This window comes from Oreochromis aureus, linkage group 3, assembly GCF_013358895.1.
Source record: "Oreochromis aureus strain Israel breed Guangdong linkage group 3, ZZ_aureus, whole genome shotgun sequence".
In the NCBI taxonomy this organism is placed as follows: domain Eukaryota; kingdom Metazoa; phylum Chordata; class Actinopteri; order Cichliformes; family Cichlidae; genus Oreochromis; species Oreochromis aureus.
This window is the reverse complement of record NC_052944.1, coordinates 21,642,820-21,666,005: the sequence shown is the minus strand read 5'-3', so window position 1 is coordinate 21,666,005 and position 23,186 is coordinate 21,642,820. Positions and strand designations below refer to the sequence as shown.

At 38.4% G+C, this 23,186-nt stretch overlaps 1 protein-coding gene across 2 annotated transcripts; it reads right to left on the bottom strand.

Moving 5' to 3' along the window:
• Window positions 1–78: 78 nt before the first annotated feature.
• LOC116330736 (transmembrane protein 272-like) lies at window positions 79–3,770 on the bottom strand. 2 transcript variants are annotated; one of them, XM_031753158.2, is made up of 5 exons: window positions 3,668–3,770; window positions 3,346–3,416; window positions 3,205–3,255; window positions 2,905–3,069; window positions 79–957 (listed from the first exon to the last, which is right to left on the bottom strand). In XM_031753158.2, the coding sequence occupies exons 2-5, from the start codon at window positions 3,392–3,394 to the stop codon at window positions 740–742; spliced, it is 483 nt and encodes a 160-aa protein (XP_031609018.1). In that variant the 5' UTR covers window positions 3,395–3,416; window positions 3,668–3,770; the 3' UTR covers window positions 79–739. The 2 variants fall into 2 exon arrangements, with proteins under 2 accessions (XP_031609018.1, XP_031609019.1); XM_031753159.2 differs by lacking the exon at window positions 3,205–3,255.
• Between the last annotated feature and the right edge of the window lie 19,416 nt (window positions 3,771–23,186).

Sequence of the window (23,186 nt, the reverse complement as noted above, 5' to 3'; positions counted from 1 at the left end):
TCCCACATTTGTTTCTGTTTGGTTGTGAAAATTTTATCAAATTTATCAAACTGTTGACAAAAATTACAGACGATGTAACAGGGTAATAAAAAAGGCAGCTTTTGATTTATTTATTTAGTTTGTTTACAATTAAACAAAAAAGAAACAGCATGGATATTGGCAAATAAACAAAATCACACATTTCATATACGTTTGTTAAACAGGAAAGATCATGATCATTTATTCTGCTATGATGGGTCATCAGAGTCTTAACTGAATTCTGTGTCTCAATAAATCATGTTCACTTCTTCCAGATGAATGTAATAATGATCTCTCCTTATTGAACTACATATGATTTACATTATAAACATCTTTGTTTGTATTCATAAAGTTTCAAAGTACATGGAGTTTAATAAATGATAATAAAAGATTAAACATGAATTGTTAATTGTAAGATTTCTCTAAGAAAAGATCTAAAACTACATGTTGCTGTATTAACCAACATTAAATGTATGAAGTTCTGAATATACATAAAGCACACATTAAAATATTAGTATAATATTCAGTCTGTTGTTTGCTTATGATTGTATTTCAGTCAGCGTCATTATCATTATTAGTAGTAGTAGAATATGTTCATTACAGTGTGATATATTTTATATGATATATTTTATTGTGACACCATTGTAATCTGTTTCATCAGTATTGGTCCACTTGTCTCAGAGGAGGTGGGGAACACACAAACATATATACATTCATATGATTAGCGCCACAGCAGTGGCCGAGCCTCATCATCGTAAACCTCCATCTGGTTGGTGCAGCGAGCAAAAAAAAATGTGAAAACAAGAACACCTATGAGGATGTAGGTCAGGGTGATGCAACAAAATCCAAACAGGTAGAGCGTCTTGTTGCAGTAACGATTGGTGTCTGTAGTGTTCATGCCGTAGTCGAGTTCATAATTGGAGTAGATGAGAAAACTACCTAGAAAAATATAAGTAAGATCTCAGAAAATAAGGTCTGATCATGCTTGTCAACAGCAAATGTTGCTGTAATGCATTAATTCTTGGATTAAAAAAAACCTATCATTTAGTAAACTTCAGTATGAATGACTTTTCAGATATAATATTTGTGTTTAAAAGCTGCATGACTGAAGTGAATTTAATTCTAGAGTGGCTAATTATTTATAATGTTCTGGTTTCATTTTCAAACAAATACATTTAAGTTTTTTAAGCCCTGCAAAAATGAAATCCTGCTCATTCTGGTGTCTTTCTTTAATGCTCACTTTCAGCTCTAGATTTTTATTCTTGGAGTCCACTGAAGTTGATTTACATCATTAACACTTTTAAATAATGCTGATTCGTTTTATATTCTGCTTCTTGCAGCCTCTCAGTTCATCCTTTGTCTGGAACTCGAAGTTTTGATTCAAATTCAAATAACTTTATTAATCCCAAAAGGGCAATTTGTTCACAGCTTACAAACACTCCCTACTCACATGGTCAAACTCACACAACCTATACTCTTTAAAGACCAATCACAAGCACTGTTACATTCAAGGCAGATATCAGATAACAGACAATGAGGTCCAGGGAAAAAAATAAATGAATACAAATAATAAAAACAAATAAGTAGAATAACAGGGTCACATGTATGTGTTTGGCTCCTCTTCCTTTAAGCCAACTTTCTTCTGATTGGCTACCTCTCATAAACTGACAGTTTGAACAGTAGGTGGTGTGTTTGTGCTCACAGCCAGAGCTGTACGGAGCCAACAGTAGAAAAAGTCATAAACTGAGCATTAAGAGCAGTCTGGAGGCTGAAGTGACAGGCTTGCATTTTCAGCAAGCACGGGGCAATAATTGTATCATTTTTCAAAAATTATTTTACTTTAAGTTTTGTTTTTGGTCTAATTTTAGTCATGAGAAGCTTGTCTTGGTCTTTAAGAAATATTCAAATGTCGGGTATGTACTGCTGTGCAGGCTGTCTATTCAAAAAACAACCTTCACTGTTAAGAAGCTGAACATAACATTAAGCTTACTGCCACAATCTGACGCTACAAACTGTGGAGTTAGAGGTGTGGACCCAAAAGCAGAAGCATGGAACAAAACTCGATTTAAACAGAAAGCGAGCTGTTTAATAAAGCTGGTGAAACAGTTCAAAACAAAGGGCGAGAGCGAACCAAGGCGAAACTAAACAATAACCTAAACTGGGTAAACTAAAACTAGGCATGAAAACCTGGACTAGAGAGCCACAAATGCCTGGAACATGATACATGGTAAACAGACCACCCGACAACAAATGAAAGAAAACTCACACACTAAATGCACACAGGGGCGAGGAGGGGAGTGGACACACATGGGAACACAGCTGGGACAAACATACATATCGACACAGAGGGAAGCAAAATTGAACACATTGAGCACGTCGCAAGACGCATGGCCGAGAGGGAGGAACACACAAGAGAACGGGATTGACTGGAGAGACAAAGGAAGGCGACGCAAAGAGGGAAACATGGAAATAGTCAAGGGAGAAAGAGAGAGCGCGAGTGATGGACAGGGAAGAACAGGGAGAACATAAATGAACATAAATGAACACAAAGAGGGGAGACATAGAGTGAAACACAAGGAGGGAATATGTAAGCCAAGGGGAGACAAAACACAAAGGCATGACTGAGACCCAGGGAAAGAGGAGGCGAGCGACATGGAAGGAGACAGAGCTGAACACAGATGACACCACAGACACACACTGGCAACACAGAGGAGAGACAAGAGGAACCTAACAGACAAGAAACTAGACAGAAAATACAGAAACTCAAAACAGAATAAACTCACAACTAACTAAAGAACCTTAAACCATAAACATGATACATAAAAATTACTAAACCCCAAGAAATTCAAAATGCTGGGTCAAATGATCCAGAGACATGATACTTACCGAAGATAAACCAGGCAAAACAGAAGATGAGGAACAGACAGTTGCAGAGAATACTGCACCTGCTCTTGCAATGGCTCAGTCCCCAGAAGACAGGTATGAATCCACAAATAGCCATAAAGAGGGGAATGGAGGGCGCCCTTGGACAGTCATAAATGTACACGCATCCTACAGAGCACAAGCATGAAAATGAAGACGACTGTTGTTGCACAGTTCTTGTTATTTGATTTTTCAAATTTAATTTCCAACACTTAAACTGAATCTAAATGAATTCAGTCTGAATATAGAGCCACTCACACTTACCAACTATCGCCTGAACAATAAACATGATGAAGAAAATGACAGAGACACACCCTGAAGGCAGACACATTATAGTTTCAGTTACAAATGACATCATGCAGCAGCTGCAGATGTGTGCAAAACAAGTCAAAATCAATATCTCACTTATTATTCGAGGTATGCAGGTGTGTTGAGGTCTATCGCTCTCTGGCATCGTGACTAGTTAGAAATGAAACCTACAAAGAGACAAAGAAAGCTGTGAGACAAGCTCAAGATGTCTTTAACTGTCAGGTAAATGATAAATGTTCACAAGTCTGTGGAAGAGAAATAATACGTGCCCACACAGTAAGCTAAAAATCTAATGTGGAAAAAGAAAGATGTAAACTTTTTGTGTGTTTCATGTAGTTAACAAATAATAAAACAGATGTATTATATGACAGCAATAAAAAGCGTGTTAGTTTAAATCGTTTGTTGTAGCCCTACTTGCCTGTGTGTCTTCTTTTAAGGGCGAGAAAAGAACGTCTTGGCGAGTCTTGGGAACGTGTTCACAACATGTCTCGATGTGTTGTGGCCATACATGAATGTGCTGTTGTTGTCTGAACTTCCTGTTACAGGGTCTCATTGCACTGAGAGCATTTACGATGATTCATGGGCCATTTACTCAGATAATCAGTCGGGAACTGATTAAAGCAGGATTTGATGTCAACAGTCCAGGGTACAGCTCATTTTGTACGTCCTGTGGTCCTTCCTGATGACATTTTCAGCTAAAAGCCTAACATTATTCTCATTTGGGGAGAAGTTCCCATTCTTTGACTTAAATCTGACGGCAGCCTCAGCTCCTTTTCATCATTAAATTCCTCCTCATCATTCATTTCTTGGTCTGGATTATATTCTGTCAGTTTCCTTGCTCCTCTCCTCCTTACCACTGCAGTGATCAAATATGTAGAGCCTCACTTAGGGTGCATCAACCTGCTATGATGGTGCCACATAGTTACCCGTGAGCTATTCCTGTGCAGTGTTGGTAAGGTTACTTTTTATTAAATCCTGATCAATTTTTAAATATAAATGTATTTTGCCAGAAAAGCCAGGATCTCAGGTTAAAGCTTACAAAACTATTTCAGTTTTGTAAGGTCACCAACATGTAGCCACACATCTGAAAGCATATTGATTTGCTCTCCTGATATTTAGACTGTAGTATTGATATTTTAACCTTTGCTTTTATATATTTTAACCTATTTTAACCAAAAAAAACATTTCTAAAAGACAAGCAAATATTCATATAACAGAAAATGAACAGTGTTGAGGTTTAGCCTTTGTCTTGCGCGTGCATGCACTCGCATGCACGCGCATTCACTCAGCCGAAAAAGGGGCACTTCCGGGCCAAGCGGTGTTTTAATTAGGTTCATCAGTCGCTGTGGGCATTTTGGCTTTTCATGGTAAATTTATAAAAACAGGAATTACTTTGTCCTTTTATCCTGACACTATAGAAAGACTTTTGTTGTTAGACAATCGAGCTGAAAGGGCAATTCTCACATTGTTTTTAACAACTGCGCTTTGTTGACTGTTTCAGAGTTTAAGACGCCGTGTATCTCAAGAAATGGGGAGATGAACCGCTTTTTGTCTGTTTTTGATGGTGGGGGAAGAGGCATAAAGGTTGATAAGAGCCAGCGAACTCCTTCAAATTGTTTAGACAAAATACGCATTGACTTTTGATGCCATCTTTAAAACATAGATGTGCAATACATTATTTTAATCTTGTTTATCAACCGCTGTATGCATTTTGGTTTTCAGTGTGAATTTGTACAAACAGGAGTTACTTTTGTAAATGCAGGATCACATTTTTTCAATGGTGCTTTTTAGACACTGATCTGAAAGATAAATGTTTGTGTTAGAAGCAGCTTTCCGGGATTTTTTTTTAATTTGGTGAAACATAGTGTGAAACTTTTTTTTCCTTAATTCAGTATTTTTTACAGGTTTTAACTGTGTGGTCTTTCTGGAAAATGTAGGCCAACTTGTGAAAAAAGAGCGTGCACCGTGCTCTTCAGAACTGTCAGCTTTGCTCGTTTCATGGGTCCTCTGTTGATAAAACTGTTTTTGTTGTTGTTGTTGTTGTTGTTGTTTTATGGATCCTAATGTTTAGAGACAATAGCGAAAGCACTGTGTGTCTCTTTAAACTGTAGATGTTAAATTCTAAGGCTACATATTATTTATCTCGCACTGAGTCTGCTTGGCATATGCTGCGTATAAAGGCTCTGGACATTTCCGAAATGATGTAGAGGCGGCTTTAGCGTGATTCATTTATTACAATTTCAGTTTCTTGGAGGTTTTCAGTTTTCCCTCCTGTGTCTATGGACAGTATGGCTGGTGCAAGTTTTTTTTTGTTTATTTGTGAAACTGAGCGTGGTTGTGGACAATTCCGACTGCGCTGTTTGATTTGAGTTTCGTGTTGGATCACTTTCTTTAATTGTTAATTCTCAGCGAGCGGTCAAGAACCAAACTAGGACTCACAAGTTTTGCCGTGCCCCAGTGGAGATGCAGATCCCAGCATGAAAGCTGAGGGACCAGCCAGCCGGCAGAAAGGCCAGTTGATGCCAGGACATGCGTTGGAGCCGACTTTGCTACCCGCACAGAGCGTTTATGACAGGCGTGCGTTGCTTATGCATAAGAGAAAAGCAACAATACAGCATGTTTCTCTGCTCCAAGACATCCGCGGTCCTTTCACACGGTAAGTATGTCTGTTATAGCCTGCGCTTCATAAATGTCCCTGTCTGTCAGTGCTGATTATTCAAACCCTGTTTAAAACGCGACTCATTTGTTGTCCATAAACATTTCCTCAAAATTTGCAAAGTTACTGATTTAAAAATATATATATTCGATTTTTAGCTGGATGTCACACATATGATAGACTCTTGAGCATATTTATATAGAAAAATTCACAGTGGTATAACCATGTTAAATAAAAGATGCCCAAGTGTGCACCAATGCACTCTAATGTAAGCCTTTAAACTTTATGTTGATAAGTACATGAAGCGTATCTCTATAAGATTTCAACATTTCAATATGAATGAAGGCTGAAAACTGATTAATCTGATTAGATTATCAGAGGAGAAAACAAACTCTGTGTAGTTTAAAAACTTTAATTTAAGCAAACTGAAATGTTGCTGAACTCTGACGGCCGTGTCTTTTAATCTTGTCAACAAAATCCGTAATCATCTAAATCTGCCATTTATCATCTTGTAAAATGTTCCCTCTGCTTCTGTTGCACATCTCCCCTGACACTCTCTTCTTCACCTGTCCTGTGCAGCTGGTCCAACCCCTGCATGCCTCCTTAAACTGGTGTGTTTAAATCTCTTTACATCTGTTGTGAACTTTACACAAAGTTTGTGGTAACAAAATCAAACTGATGAAGATCTCCTTTGAAAAACACACACTCACGAGACAAAATAAAACCAGACTGCTCAAAGTAAAAGCACAGCCCTCACAGCTGGTAGTACAAAACATAGTAACAACGTGCATATTAGATACCCTCACTCCAAAAGCGTAAATATTTTTAAAAAAAAGAATCTCCAGGAATTTCATCCTAAAAAAATGGTACTGATGGGGGTGTTACAGTGGAAAAAAAGCAGGCAAATTTTCATCTGAAAATGTTGAATTTTAGTAAAAACAATACTCTGTAGTTTGATACTGTCGTTACAGACAAAGTGGATGTTTAAAGCATTTGGATGCGTATTTGAAATGCAGTAAGTCTCCTTATCAGCTGGAAATATTAAAGCCATAAAATGACTTTTGAGAGTGGATAAAAATTATTGAACAACAGCAATGTTGAGCCTGTTCCAAAATTTGAATGTACATGTGTTGAAGGTGTGGGTCTTGTTGAATTGTTAAACATATTTTTCTTTAATCTGAAGAACAAAATAAATAAATAAATAAAAACTTTTAATTTTCTTCGCCTAGGATATCTCTACTTATCATTGCTGAGTCACTAAACACTAAATTAACACTAAAAGATGCAGACAGTGAAAGTCTGGTTTATTTCATGAATACAGTGAAACATTTTACAGTTTACAAAGCAAAGCAACATATATGATAAATAGATACACATAACACGGACAGTGAGAAGTAAAACTCATCGTCTTACCAGATATTATATTCTGTAAACCTAAAAAATAAACCCCTGAAATTAGAGTTTAGTGTTTTAAGTCTTCTATTAAAAAACATGAGTCAACATTACTGAAGTGACACTTTAACAATGCTTCATATGACAGTCTTTATGATGAAAAACATGTTCTCTCGTTAGTCACTTGTCATGAAAATGTCCAGAGTTAGATCATGATCATTATTAGAGCCCCCAAAAGATTTTTCACAGTATCCCCATAAACAACATGCTTTTATAGAAATCATTGTGACAGAAAGATTTACATTCTTGTTTCACAATGTGCATGAACTCAAAATCTTTAGTTTCATACTTATAAAGTATAGAAAAGAATACATTTATTCCAATGTATGAAATACACTTCTTGTAAAAGAAAAAAGGTTGTTTCGAAATGCATTCAAAAAGAAGCTCCTGCCGTGGCCTGCCTTCTGCGAGCACACACACACACTCACACAAACTCACATAGTAGCACACGCAGCATTACACACACACACACACACACAGAGAGAGAGAGATCATTAATGCAAAGGATTGCAGCAGCTTTTGGATTTTCACTCTTTAATATGAACATAAAATTCATTCCAATTTTTGTCTTTGCTTCAATTAAGATGCGTCTTTAAATCTACCATACCTTTCTTGTTGAAAAAGTTTACTGACATAGTAAAGAAGTAGTTAGGGAACTCGGTAATTATGAGCAGAAATAGCTTAGGGACACTTTCTCAAATAAAGAGGATTTCATCATCTGCAGTTTGTGAAAAAAGTGCCACATTAAAAAACAAATCAGCAGATCCACAAAGTATGGATAGAGACTCTTTTCTATAGAGATACCCTTCATGTACTTATCAACATACAGTTTAAAGGCTTGCATTAGAGTGCATTGGTGCACACTTGGGCATCTTTTATTTAACATGGTTATACCACTGTGAATTTTGCTATATAAATATAGGGATGGGTAACGGTATCCGGTGCCATTATGGCCGTACCTACTGCGGGTGGGTTGCCTGTTATCAGACCCGGAGTTAGCAACATTCCCCAAGAACCCGAAGAGGAGAGTCCTGGCCCCTAGCCCTGGCAGTGTAGCAGAAATGATGACGGATGATGATGGCAGCAGCAGCCGTTCTTCTCTGCATGAGTAGCTTCCTGTTGTTTGTGTGTAATTAACGTTGAGTACGCTAACCACGTTATTACATTAATGCATGTAAGGTGAACTAGCAAACACCGTCGTAGTTATATGCGGCTGTCTTCTTGTTTGATGGCAGATACTCTGATGGCTAAAATGACCAAAGAAAAAGTGAAAAAACAGTTAAACATGAGAAGTTTTTGGACAAAGTTTGTGTTTTTTCCATTGATTAAGCACTGCTTCCTGCCAGGAGTGATACCATATATGCCCTATAGCTGCAGAAAAGGCTTACATTGTTATCTTTTTACAAAAAAACAGCTAAACATGAGAGGTTTTTGGACAAAGTTTGTGTTCTCCATTCGGGGCGAGCACTGTTTAAGCACCTTCACCATTTCAAAAGTACCGGTTTGGCACTGGTATTGGATAAAACCTAAACGATACCCATCCCTATATAAATATGCTCAAGAGTCTATCATATGTGTGACATCCAGCTAAAAATCGAATATATATATTTTTAAATCAGTAACTTTGCAAATTTTGAGGAAATGTTTATGGACAACAAATGAGTCGCGTTTTAAACAGGGTTTGAATAATCAGCACTGACAGACAGGGACATTTATGAAGCGCAGGCTATAACAGACATACTTACCGTGTGAAAGGACCGCGGATGTCTTGGAGCAGAGAAACATGCTGTATTGTTGCTTTTCTCTTATGCATAAGCAACGCACGCCTGTCATAAACGCTCTGTAGCAAAGTCGGCTCCAACGCATGTCCTGGCATCAACTGGCCTTTCTGCCGGCTGGCTGGTCCCTCAGCTTTCATGCTGGGATCTGCATCTCCACGCACCCTCAAAAACAGACAAAAAGCGGTTCATCTCCGCATTTCTTGAGATACACGGCGTCTTAAAGTCTGAAACAGTCAACAAAGCGCAGTTGTTAAAAACAATGTGAGAATGCAACACACACACACACACACACACACACAATTTGCCCTTTCAGCTCGACTGTCTAACAACAAAAGTCTTTCTATCGTGTCAGGATAAAAAGACAAAGTAATTCCTGTTTTTATAAATTTATCATGAAAAGCCAAAATGCCCACAGCGACTGATGAACCTAACTAGAAGAAGACAGAGCGATCACAGTGGAACCGCTTGGCCTGGAAGTGCCCCTTTTTTCGGCTGAGTGAATGCGCGTGCATGAGAGTGCATGTGCGCGTGCTCGTACGTGCGAAAGGTGCCAGTTTTTTAAGCTCGGGAATGGGGGTACCCCCCCCCCCTCCTCCCCCACAAAGGTGCCATCTATATTCTTCTGAGGATAGTGAACTATGTATGAACTTGTTTACAGTTTAACTGCAGGATTTGTTTTGTAGTTTTTCCTCCTAGGGCAGCGGTCCCCAACCCCCGGGCCTGGGACCGGTACCGGTCCGTGAGTCGTTTGGTACCGGGCTGCGAGAGTTGAGGCTCAGGTGTGAAATGTATGGTTTTCAGGGTTTTTATCGGTTTTCAGCGTTATTTTGTTATCGTTTTTATCGTTAACTCGGTTTTCCTGGGTCTTTTCACATGTGTTATGAATAAATCTTCTTTTTTTCGGTACCGGCACTAGTTTTATTTTGTTGTATTTACCTTATTGCCGGTCCGTGAAAATATTGTCGGGCATAAACCGGTCCGTGGCGCAAAAAAGGTTGGGGACCGCTGTCCTAGGGGACTTCACGCTCCTCCTAAGCGCTATGCGCCACCTAGTGGTATTTTTAAGTAATGCCATGGAAGATGTGAAGTGTAGTGGGATCAGCAATTAAACACATACACAAAGAAGATATACTGGGGTGTTCCCTTTTTTTTCTTGTATGAAGAAATACTCTGAACTAAAATCCCCATAAGTCTTTTTATCTCTTAACCTTTTAACTATTAGTTTAATCCAAATTTATTAAACACACATTTTAACCTTTTACACTCTCCCCTATTTTTTTTTTCATGTCTCCTGACATTTTTCATGTTAAGGGAAATATGTGTCTAGTTACTGTGGTTGAGTGTAACAGTTGTCCAGGTATGGATGTGGGTCTGTGTAGTATGGGAGTGGAAGAGTACTGGGAATACCCTGGAGAGGGTATATGGGCAGAAGAGAGTTCACCCCTGCATTCAACTGCTGGTGTGATGGTTGTCCCAGGGTGTTATAGGTGAACCTCTCTCTTGGCCTGCCAGTTTGCTGCGATCTCCTCACAATCTCTGTTTATTCCCATCAGCTGTTGGGTTAGCTGGTGGCTTGCTATGCAAGTCTGGCTCAGTGTGATGTTCGTCATCCAGTGCAACATCCTCAAAAGCTCTGTAGTGTGCCTGAGTTACAGTCTCCCTCTGATCTGGGATGTTAGTTTCCTCCACGACAGTCGGGTGGAATTCATGAGCTGGTGCTCAGCCTGAGGATGGTGCACTGTATGTGGTTGTTCTTCCTGTTGAGATCTCAGCCTGTAACATGGAATCTTTTGGTAAGAGTATTCTTCATCAGAACTGGCTGTGTTTTGGTCATGTGTGTCAACAACTGCCATTTTTTTTGTTTCCTTACCTTGTATTGTCTCTGGTTAAACAATATGGAAAACCTGGCAGTATCTGAGCCAAAAGCACGATAACATCAAGCAGGTACAGCCCGTTTAACAACAGGATTGAAAAGAACAATGTCGCATAAAATAGGCATATAGTCAGAGAACACTGCATCCTCGATGAGTACGTTACGGACAGATAAACTACATGATAAAACCAAGTCCAGTGTGTGACCACGTTCTTGAGTGGCACCTTTAACAGAACAAAATTACAAGAGTTCACTAAGTCCAGAAAGTCTCCCTGGCTAAAGACTTACAAAATCTATCATTTTAATATACAGCAGACGTATGTATTAAAATCACCGAAGCAGAAGGATCTGGTTATACCGTGGTGCACAGTCAGCAAGAAACTCTGAGAACTCGGATAAAAACTCCTTATTATATTTCAGGGGCCGATAAACAATCGCACACAACAGCGAAGACGAGTGGCCCAGTTCGCACAAACAGAGTTCAAAACTGGTGTGGTATGTCGATGGGGATAGCTGCTTAAAGTCAAGATGTGCCTTAAAAACAACAGCTAGCACTCTCCCACAGCCAGAAACTCTCGGGGCACTATTGCAGCCAGCCAGCAATAATTCAGAAAAATGGTTGGAATGATGGAATCCAAGTTTCAGTCAAACAAAGAAAATCCAGCAATGGGAAGAGAAAAATTCCTTCAAAATGAAGGTCTTATTTGTCACCGATCTGGCATCAATTAAACCAGAGGAAAACAAGAAATCCGGAATCTCAGCTTGATGAGGTGACCTCCACGGTTACCCCCTCTCCTGTGTCGCTTCCACAAATCCAGTGGCAGTGGAAAGTAACGCCAGTGCGGTGGGGTTACTTCCAAACACGGAAGTAACACAGGTTGTTGTTTCCAAACCGAGCTAAAACTTGGGTGGATAAACTTATTTCCAATAATGTCTGGCGATCATAAGACAGTGTAGGGCTGACATGTTGCACAAAATTGACTAAAAGCAATAAAATAAAACAAATAAAAGAGATAAGAAGCGATAGATGGCGTGCCAAACACACAGGCAAAATGCAAAAAAAACACGAAACAGCGAGGCTGCGAAAGGTGGACCACGTTATAGCGAGGGACCACTGTATTTCAAATTTTATTTAATTAATGGCACATTTAATTACTTAATAATGAATCATTTGACTAATTATTTATTTATTTCCATTTTTGATTAATTATTGACACATTTAATTATTTATTTAATGATGTATTTATTATATTAATTTTAGCAGTCCTGACAATAATATTAAAAGTGTATCTGGTGGCACATAAACAGAGTATTTACAGTTTTGTTAGTTTCTATATGTTGGTGTCACGAAACGCCCACTGAAAGAATGGCCACAAGGCTAAAGCGATGGTTTTGACTCGATCAGCGTTAACCCCGCCCCCTGGCTTTGATGGGTGAGGCTGACAGATAAAATTAATTCAAGAATGCAGCCAAAATGAATTAAAAAAAAACTACATTATTAGATAAATAATTAAATGTGTCAATAATAGATTAAAACATTGAAATAAAGAATTAATTAATTATATGTGTCACTAATAAAATAACATTTGAAATAAATAAATAATTTATTAAATGTTTTAATTGAAATGAATGGGGATTTAATTAATTATTGAAATATTTATTGAATTAATAAATTTCTATTGTAATTAATTAATGAAATATTTAATTGATTATTCAATGATGTATTTAATAATTCATTTTGTCACTCCTTGCCCTCCATATTTTTGTGGGTCATCTCCTTGTGAAACTGTTTCTCCTCCAGGTTGGTCAAGGTTATCACAATATTTTTGATAGATTCAGTCAGGATTTGATGTCAACAGTAAAGGGTACGGCACATTTTGTACGTCCTGTGGTCATCCTTAATCAGACGGCAGCCTCAGCTCTTCTCCATCACTGAATTCCTCCTCATCAGTCATTTCTTGGTCTGGATTATTTTCCGTACAGTCTTAAACTTCTGACTCTTTCTCCTTAATTTAATCAAATCACTGTCAATTTCCTGGTCTCTCTCCTCCTCACCAGTGTAGTGACTAAGTATGTACAGTCACACAGGGTATACTGACCTGCTATGATGCTGCCACACAGTGACCTGTGGGCAAGGCCTCAGAGAATCATCACACCAAAGATAAAAGAAAAGTTTAACGCTATTGAAATAATGGTGCCATCCGTGAGAACCAACACAGAAATGTTGGGATATGTGTATGCACATTAATAGGTGCTTGCTTGAGAGTGTACATGTGGCAAATGGGCATGTACCTGTACTCAGTTATTTACACAGTTTGTTGCCTCTCCCATTCATTTCTAATGACTGGTTATTTTTGGCCAGGAACACAAAGAGTGTAGAAATGTTGAATAAAACACAAAATTGTTTGCAGATTATTTCAATTTTTTTTGTGCGTGTTGAAATCCTCTTTGTGGACAAAGTCATGAAATCTTAGGTCAGTCTGATAAAATTAGCTACATGAAACTTTTAAATTAGCCAAATTTCACCGTAACACAACATGACAGTTATAGGACATAAACTAACATAGGTGGAGAGATTAAATTAAAAAGTGATGACGGCAAACAAAGACTGAAATATTTTTATTTTTCTCATGTGAACGGAACCAGTTACAATGTGGTAGTTTATTGCTCCTATGATAGATTTTGTTGAACGTTCACACTTCCTATTCTTGCATCTAGCTCAGTGGTTTTAATATTTGTTGATATTTTCTGCACTCAATTCATGGCACAGGGGGAGACTAATGTAAAGTCAGAGCTCAACACATGCAAATAAGTCAAACCAATAAGAGGTTACTGAGCTTGTGCCCCTGACTGTTAAAATTCAGCCCATCCTTGCAGTATGTAAATGTGGGTTGCTGATCTCAAGTCTGTACCATAAAATATTTTGTGTATGTATTTTAATCTTCACCACACAGAGTCCACGGACAACAGGTACAGAAAAGCAAAAAGCCGAACAGGACGTAGCTCATGTTGGTGGTCCAGAAGGCAAACAGGTAGAGTGTCTTGTTGCAGTACGTATCCCTGCTTACTGTCTTATTGTAGTTGGATCTACTCCATAGACGGAGTAGATCCACACATTTCCTATAAGACAGAGCAAAAATAAAATGTTTAATATAGAAGTGAAGAGTTTCATGACGTGTCCATTCATCCGATTCATAAACATAATGCTGACAAATTATCAGAAGTGGCAAAAGTAAAGACATTTCATACTTAAGTACAGTGTTAGTACATATATTTTTGCGTTAAAAAAATACTAAAAGTTGAAGTACTAAAGCAACTTTTTTACTCAAGTATAAGTAAAAAAGTACAGGCTCTGAAATATACTCAAAGTAGGAAAGTAAGTAGTAGCTCTTTGAAGGACAATTCTACTAATCATTTATATGCACAGGTAACAGGGCCTTCTGTTATATCATTATAATAATACAATAATATTAGTACATAAGAATACAATTGTTATTCAAGTCTAATTAAACGGTAAAAGAGGGGTGGAGGAGCACCAAGATCTGTTGTCGTGGCTCAAGGTGACGCAAATAATCACAACTGACAATAATTTCTGATGAGCTTCAGGAGATTTTCTTAGTGTGCAGCCTGTGATCAGCTGACCTGCTGCTCTTTGTAGATTTACACAACTGAATTTAAAAAGGTGTCAGCAGATGTTTCACAGTTTTTCCATTTCCTACACTACACTATACTGTATGTTGTTTTTATACTAGACAGCATAAGGATGGTAAAAAAGTTGATTTCAATCAATAAATCTAAGTGTCATCAGCTTAACTGCAAATGAATCTCTGCTACACTTAATGTAATCTAACGCTGTTCACCACAGCCACAGTGCAGCCATCCAACACAGTGCTTTACTGTGAGTGAACCACATTAATGCAAGCGAACCTGTTTACCCTGCACAAAACTACTAAGTATCTTCATGCAACCTTTGAGTAACACAAAGCTAGTATAGCTTAGTTTATGTTGGACAACGTTTCACTATATAAAAATACATCATTTATCAAAACCCATCATAGTAAAATTAAAAGGTTGTTAGAAAAATAAATACTCAAGTAAAGTAAAGTATTTGTAGGTGGTTAGTTCCCACCTCTGGAAATTATGTCCTAATAATATTATGGTAATCCAATTATATTTGTCTTTTTCAAAAGTGATGGAAAAAGTAGTTTTCTGCAGGTGCTTTATTTGAATAGTTATATACGTACATATATATGTAATTAAATGTTTAGCTTCCATTGAACAGTGGCTTGGTGACAGCTACTTACAGTTGAACTCTGAGAAGTCAGAAACATTAATTATTGCCCCCGACAACCAGATATCTCTAATCAAACAGCATCTTGGTTCTCTTGGCTCATCTGTTCACCCGAGCCTCAGGTACCTTGGTGTGATCTTTGATTCTGCCATGTCCCTAGAAAAACACTCTCGCCAGTTGATTAGGAATTGCCTTCTTCGGCTAAGAAACATCTCCGAACTGCGAACTTTGCTGTCTAAATCTGAGTTAGAAATGGTTATTCATGCTTTTATTTCATCTCGTTTAGATTATTGTAACAGTCTTTTTCTTTGTTTGAGCAAAAGGAACTAACTCCAGTTAGTCCAGAATGCTGCTGCAAGGCTTTTAACTAAGACACGAAAAAGAGAGCCCATTACACCAGTGTTACGTTCATTACACTGGCTTTCAGTACATTTCAGAATTCATTTTAAAATCTTGGTACTGACCTTTAAAGCTTTGAATTGTGATGCCCCAGCCTACATTTCTGATCTTTTAGAACCCCACGCTCCCTCTCGCAGCCTGAGATCCTCTGTTGGTAGTCCCACGAACTCATTTTAAAACCAGAGGTGATAGATCTTTTAGAGCGGTGTCCCCCAGGTTGTGGAATGCTCTCCCTACATCATTATGTTGCCTTGATTGTATTTATTCTTTTAAAAAGCAGCTTAAGACTCATTTATTTAGATTGGCTTTTAATTAGATTTGTGCTGTATGTTTGATTATTGATGTGTTTTATGTATTTCTGTTTTTATATTACTGTGAAGCACTTTGTGGTTTTTATCCTGTGAAAAGTGCTATATAAATAAATTGATTTGATTTGCTACGTAGAAAATTAGGTCAGTGAGATGTCCTAGAGTGAAACCAAACTTTAAAGTTACAGGTTATAAAACCAAAAATAAACAGGAGAACTGAAACATGGGTCGCTGTGAGTTCATAACTGATACCAAGAACTTTTATACAGTGGCTTGCAAAAGTATTCGGCCCCCTTGAACTTTTCCACATTTTGTCACATCACAGCCACAAACATGAATCAATTTTATTGGAATTCCACGTGAAAGACCAATACAAAGTGGTGTACACGTGAGAAGTGGAACGGAAATCATACATGATTCCAAACATTTTTTTTACAAATAAATAACTAAAAAGTGGGGTGTGCGTAATTATTCAGCCCCGTGAGTCAATACTTTGTAGAACCACCTTTTGCTGCAATTCCAGCTGCCAGTCTTTTAGGGTATGTCTCTACCAGCTTTGCACATCTACAGACTGAAATCCTTGCCCATTCTTCTTTGCAAAACAGCTCCAGCTCAGTCAGATTAGATGGACAGCGTTTGTGAACAGCAGTTTTCAGATCTTGCCACAGATTGTCTAATCATTGTTTTCTTGTACTCACACAGGGTAATGAAAAGAGCAAGACCTTTTATGTATGTATGTATTTATTTTACTTAAAATTAAACAAAAAAGAAACAGCATAGATATTGGCAAATAAAGAAAATAACACTTCATTAACAGAAAGCTTATATGTTTGTTAAATAGGGAAGATCTTGATTGTATATTCTGCATATTATGGGTCATCAGTGTCTTAGCTTAACTGAATTCTGTGTCTCAATAAATCATGTTCAGTTCTTCCAGTGAATGTAATAATGATCTCTCCTTATTGAACTAAATATGATTGACATTATATTAATTTTTGTTTGTATTCATAAAGTTTCAAAGTACATGGAGTTTACTAAAAATGATAATAAAACATGAATTGTTAATTTTAAGATTTCTCTAACAAAAGATCAAAAACTACATGTTGCTGTATTAACCAACATTAAATTAAGTTCTGTATATACATGAAGCACACAATAAAATATTGTTCCCTTTTGCTTATGATTTTATTTCAATCAGCGTCATTATTATTATTATTAGTAGTAGAAGTATATGTTCATTACAGTGTGATATATTTGATATGATATATTTTATTGTGACACCATTCTAATCTGTTTTATCCGTACTGTTCAACTTGTCTAAGAGGAGGTGGGAAACACACAAACATACATACATTCATATGATTAGCTTCACAGCAGTGGCTGATTCTCATCATTGTAAAGCACGAAAGGCTCCATCCGTTCATTGCAGCAAGCAGAAATAAAACAGCAAATATAAATGCCTGTCAGGATGTAGGTCACGTTGCTGCACCAAAATGCAAACAGGCAGAATGTCTTGTTGCAGTCGAAATGGGATTTGGAAATGTTGAAGGAGTAGAAAACGTAGATGGCTGTAGCACCTGGGGAAATATAAATGAGATCTCAGAAAATAAGGTTTGATTATGCTTTGCTACAAGAAACATTGCTATTGCTGTAATGCATTAAATCTTAAACTAAGAAAGGCTTTAAAAACATGAGCTTTCCAAAAACAAATAAAAAAATCAATAATTTAGTAAACCTCAATATAAATAACTTTTCAGACGTGATGATTTAACTCACAGCCAGGTTATTATTTATTTCTATTGTGTTTAAAAGTTGCACAACTGAATTTCAGGCACTCGAAAGCAGAAGAAAACAAAAAAGTTGATCATTTGTTGAGAAAATAAATTCTAGAGTGGCTAATTATTTATAACGAACCTGGTCTGGTTCAATTTCTAAACATATATTTCATGTTATTAAACCTCTCAAAAATAAAATCCTTATTTTTCTGATATCATTAATTAAATGGGACCTATAGAGCTCACTTCCAGCTCTGTATTTTTATTCTTGGACTTCACTGAACCTTTTTTGTATCATTAATACGTTAAAATAACGCTGATAATTTTAGATTCTGCTTGCTGCAGCCTCTCAGTTGATCCTCTGTCTGCTACTAGAAGTTTTGAGTCAAATAATTTTCTTCTGATTGGCTACCTCTCATAAACAGAAGGTTTGAACAGTATGTGGCATATTTGTGCTCACAGCCAGAGCCGTGTGCGTGTCTGAGATGATCATTTTATCATTGTACAGAGCCAACAGTAGAAAAAGAAAGTGAGAAACTGGGCATTTAGCCTGAACTTACAGGCTTTAGTTTTCAGCAAATGCAGCAAGATTAATTTTGCTTGAAGTTTGTTTTTTCTTCTAATTTTGCTCATGAGAAATTTCTCCATGTTGCCAATCATGTCATGTATTTACTGCTGTGCAGGCTGTGTATTACAATAGCAACCTTCACGTTTAAGAAGCTAAATATAACTTCAAACTTACCGTAGGTCAACCAGATTAAATACAGAGTGGCAATGATACAGTAGCAGAAAACTCTGCATCCATTCTTACACCAGCTCAATGCCCAGAAGAAAGAAATTAATCCAGAAGTAGCCATTAATATAGGAATGGAGGGCTGGCCTGGACAGTCATTAATGTACACGCATCCTACAGATTACAAGGATGAAAACGGAGACGACCGTCAAGTTGTTGTTACACAGTTAATGTTAATTGATTTTTCACATTTTACTTCCAACACATAAAGTGAATGTAAATAAATTCAGTCTGAATAAAGTGCCTCTCTCACTTACCAACTACCCCTTGAACAATAAACAGGATGAAGAAAATCCCATAGATACACCCTGAAGGAAGGCAGATATGGTTTCAGTTACAAATGACACCATGCAGCAGCTGCAGATGTGTGCAAAACTGTTCAAAATCACTTTCTTACATAATAAAAGAGACATCCAAGTGTATTGAGGTCTGTCGTTCTCTGGCATCGTGACTAGTTAGAAATTAATCCTACAGAGAAATGTCAGGTAAATGACAAATGAACAGAGAAGCAAGGCAGATCACAAACAGTGTTCACAAGTCTGTAGAACAGAAATAGTACGTGCCTACACAGCAAGCTAAAAATCTAATGTGGAAAAAGAAAGATGTAAACTTAATGTACGTTTCATGTAGGTAACAAATAAAAAAACAGATGTATTATATGACAGCAATAAAAAGCGTGTTAGTTTAAATAGTTTGTTGTAGCCTTACCTCCCTGTGTGTCTTCTTTGAAGGGCAAGAAAAGAATGTTTCCATGAGAAAATGGCTACGTGTGCACACGTCTCGATGTGTTGTGGGCGTACATGAATCTGTTTTTGTTGTCTGAAATTCCTCTTACCCTCCAATCAGGAGGGTAAGAGCAATTTCCATGAGAATTAACGGGCCATCTACTCAGATAATCATTTGTATGAACAATTTTAGACATTTTAGCTTTTATGTTTAAAAAAAGGGACCATAACATGCCGGAAATCCCCCCACAAACCCTGTTTTTATTTAAACCTTAGATACAGAACGGCTGATTGGAGTATGCAGTATGTTCCTGATTTAACATTGTCTTTGATGTCTATCTCCTCCAATTGCTGTTGTGAAGCTGTTTGTTTCCCCTCCGGGTTGGTCAAGTTTATCACTATGTTTTGTTTTGTTTTTTTTGGGGGGGGGGGGTTTGCCTGTCCCATTTGGATCTTTAGCCATCAGAATTGTTGTCTGAAAGCCAAGAAAGATGCCTAGCAGATTTACTTTACCAAGTGGATCATCATGGCCTTGCCATATTGGTCCATTTGATTGACCTTTATTATAATTATGTATTTATTTTTATTTTATTTTCAGTTGTTACAGACGGGACAGACATGACTTGGGGATAGGACAGGGAGAAAGAGAGAATGAGAGAAAGAGAGGGAGAGAAAGAGAAACAGAGGGGAGAAGAGATAGTGAGAAAGGGGGGAAGAAAAAACACAAGCAAAAAACACCTGGATGACCTGTTGAGAGAAAAAAAACAGAAGATTAAATAAACAAAAAAGAGCAACGTAATAAATACAATACCATCACGATAAACTAGCTAACACTAAATAACAGTAGATATTAAATATTAATTTTTACCGAGCCCCAGGCCCAGGGGGGCCCAACCGGGACACAAGCAACAGGCCCCACCAAGCGGCCACCAGGAGTGAGCCGGTACATACATGAGCGCCCAGCCCCAGACACCAAGAACCACCAACGCACCGACATCTGAGGGCAACAGCCACCGGCAGGGTGGTGAGGGGAGATAGGCCTCCACACCTTGGAGAGCCTGAGGTGCTCCCAGAGAGGTGGAATCTAAGACCCGACCTGACATATAGACACAGACGAACAGGCGCACACAGACACAAATGTGCATTCCGACCCCTGTATACACAAAAACAAATACTTGGCACCTACCCGACATGGAGACAGACACAAATAGACACTGTACACACAATCACACTCCCCAAACATACTCTATACCCAAGGTCCAAAACCATATCAAAACCATATCACTATGGTTTTGATAGATTCAGTCAGGAACTGATTAAAGCAGGATTTGATGTCAATGGTCCAGGGTACGGCACATTTTGTAGGTCCTGTGGTCATCCTGATGACATTTTCAGCTAAAAGCCTAACTTGATTCTCAGGTGGGGAGAAGTTCCCATTCTTTACAGACAGCAGCCTCAGCTTCTCTTCATCACTGAATTCCTCATTATCATTCATTTCTTGGTCTAAATTATATTCTGTCAGTTTCCTGGCCCCTCTCCTCCTCAGCCGTGTAGTGATCAAATATACAGTCTCACTTAGGGTGTATTAACCTGCTATGATGCTGCCACACAGTGACCTGTGAGCAAGGAGTTTAGAAATGTTGGATAAAAAACACAAAATTGGATGCAGATTAATCCAATTTATTTTCTGTGTTGAAATCCGCTTTGTAGACTGTAACAGGGCTGCCTTTTGCAGCTGTATTTACAGTGAGGAAGACCAAGACACAGTATGGTAAAAACAAGAGAAATTTATTTGCCCATATAGCTCTAAGGTTGTAACAATTACTCACATGTCAAGCCTTCTCATAGTGCAAAACAATCAATCTTTCAAATGATAATTGGCAGCCTTAAATACTCTCAGTTGTTAAGGACTAAATCATTATTTTACTGTCAGGTAGGTTTTCAAATTCTAACCTTCCACCAACTTGGAAAGTTATGAATATTTTACACTTTACCCTTATGTAAGGACAAGAAAGACATTGTGGACAAAACAGGACACCCCCCAGAATCTTTAGTTACAATATTATAGTTAGTTAAATGTTCTGATTGTTCAAATATGTATTTTCTTTGGTTGTTGTAAAATAATGTGTGCCCCAGTCTCCAAAAATGACATAGTGCAGGAAGGGTAGTTATTCCTCCGTTACACCACAAGAGGGAGTATCCCCTAAAATGAGCAGCTCTAGCAGGAGTAAATAAGCCCAGCCACTAACCATAAGGCAATGCGCCTATAAGAGTTGTGTGAGACTGCAAAAGTGTGTAACGTTGTGCTATGTCTACATATATATTTGCAGGTAAGCAGATACAAGATGGTAAATAACTTAAAATGTATCTACAGATGAGTCCACAGGGTTGCAGAGAATGTGGGAATGTTGGCCGTTAATCCCCATTATGTGTCATTACACCAGTGTTCATTGTGATTGTAGATGAGCTGGATAACCACTGCTCATCTACAATCACAATGAACACTGGTGTACCACAAGGCTGTGTGATGAGCCCTTTCCTCTACTCCCTCTTCACCCTCTTCACCCACGACTGCAGACCTGCCGGCGGTTCTAACGTCATCATTAAGTTTGCAGATGACACCACGGTGATTGGCCTCATCAGTGACAACGATGAGGCCGCCTACAGGGAGGAGGTGGATCGTCTGGCTGAGTGGTGCGACACAAACAACCTGCTGCTTAACACTGAGAAGACCAAGGAGCTCATCGTGGACTACAGGAGGAATGCTGACCCACATCCACCCATCTACATTAAGGGGACGGCTGTGGAGCGTGTGAGCAGCTTCAAGTTCCTGGGAGTTCACATCTCCGAGGGTCTCATCTGGATGACCAACTGTTCCAAGCTGGTCAAGAAGGCTCACCAGCGCCTCTTCTTCTTGAGGACTCTGAGGAAGAACCACCTGTCCTCAGACATCCTGGTGAACTTCTATCGCTGCACCATCGAGAGCATCCTGACCAACTGTATAACAGTCTGGTACGGGAACTGCTCTGCCTCGGACCGGAAGGCGTTGCAGAGGGTTGTGAAAACTGCCCAGCGCATCGCCAGAGCACCACTTCCTGCCATAAATTACATCCACAGGAAGCGGTGTCTGAAAAGGGCTGGGAAAATCATCAAAGACCCCAGTCACCCATCACATAGACTCTTCACCCTCCTGCCCTCTGGGAGGCGCTACAGGAGCCTCCGGACTAAGACCACCAGGTACCGGAACAGCTTCTTCCCCACAGCTGTCAGACTCCTGAACTCTGCCTCCTGACATCTGACCCACGTTAAACTCATGGACTGAACATACACACACCCACAACCACCTACACACACACAATGGACAACTGTACCCTCAGACACACAATAATAACATGGACTGAACCACCACTCACAACCGCTAGCACTTTATATAGCCTCTGTAGAAATTATCCACATATCTCACTGATCTTAACTGCACTACTGTATAATTCTGTGTAAATAATCATTCTGTACAATACAATAATTTTTAATTCTACAACTGTTTATAACCTGCATAGTTCACATTTCTGTATAACTGTATATCTCATATTTCTGTATAGTTTTTCATATTTATATCCTGTTCATAGCCTGTACATAGCTTGTATTCAATTCAATCATGAATTGTTCCCCACACTCCCCAAACCCATGACCTCTTCTGGAACCTTTAAATGGTTTTATGGACCCCCCTTGAGAAATATTTGATCAAACACCCTGAAGAGGACACAGAAAAGACAGGTGCATAATCAAATCTCAACAGCCACTTATTTGCACCACCTTTACCTCTAGAATTTGCACACACATTTGCTAAGTTCTCCTTAATGGTAAACCTTATTTGCTCCCAGTAA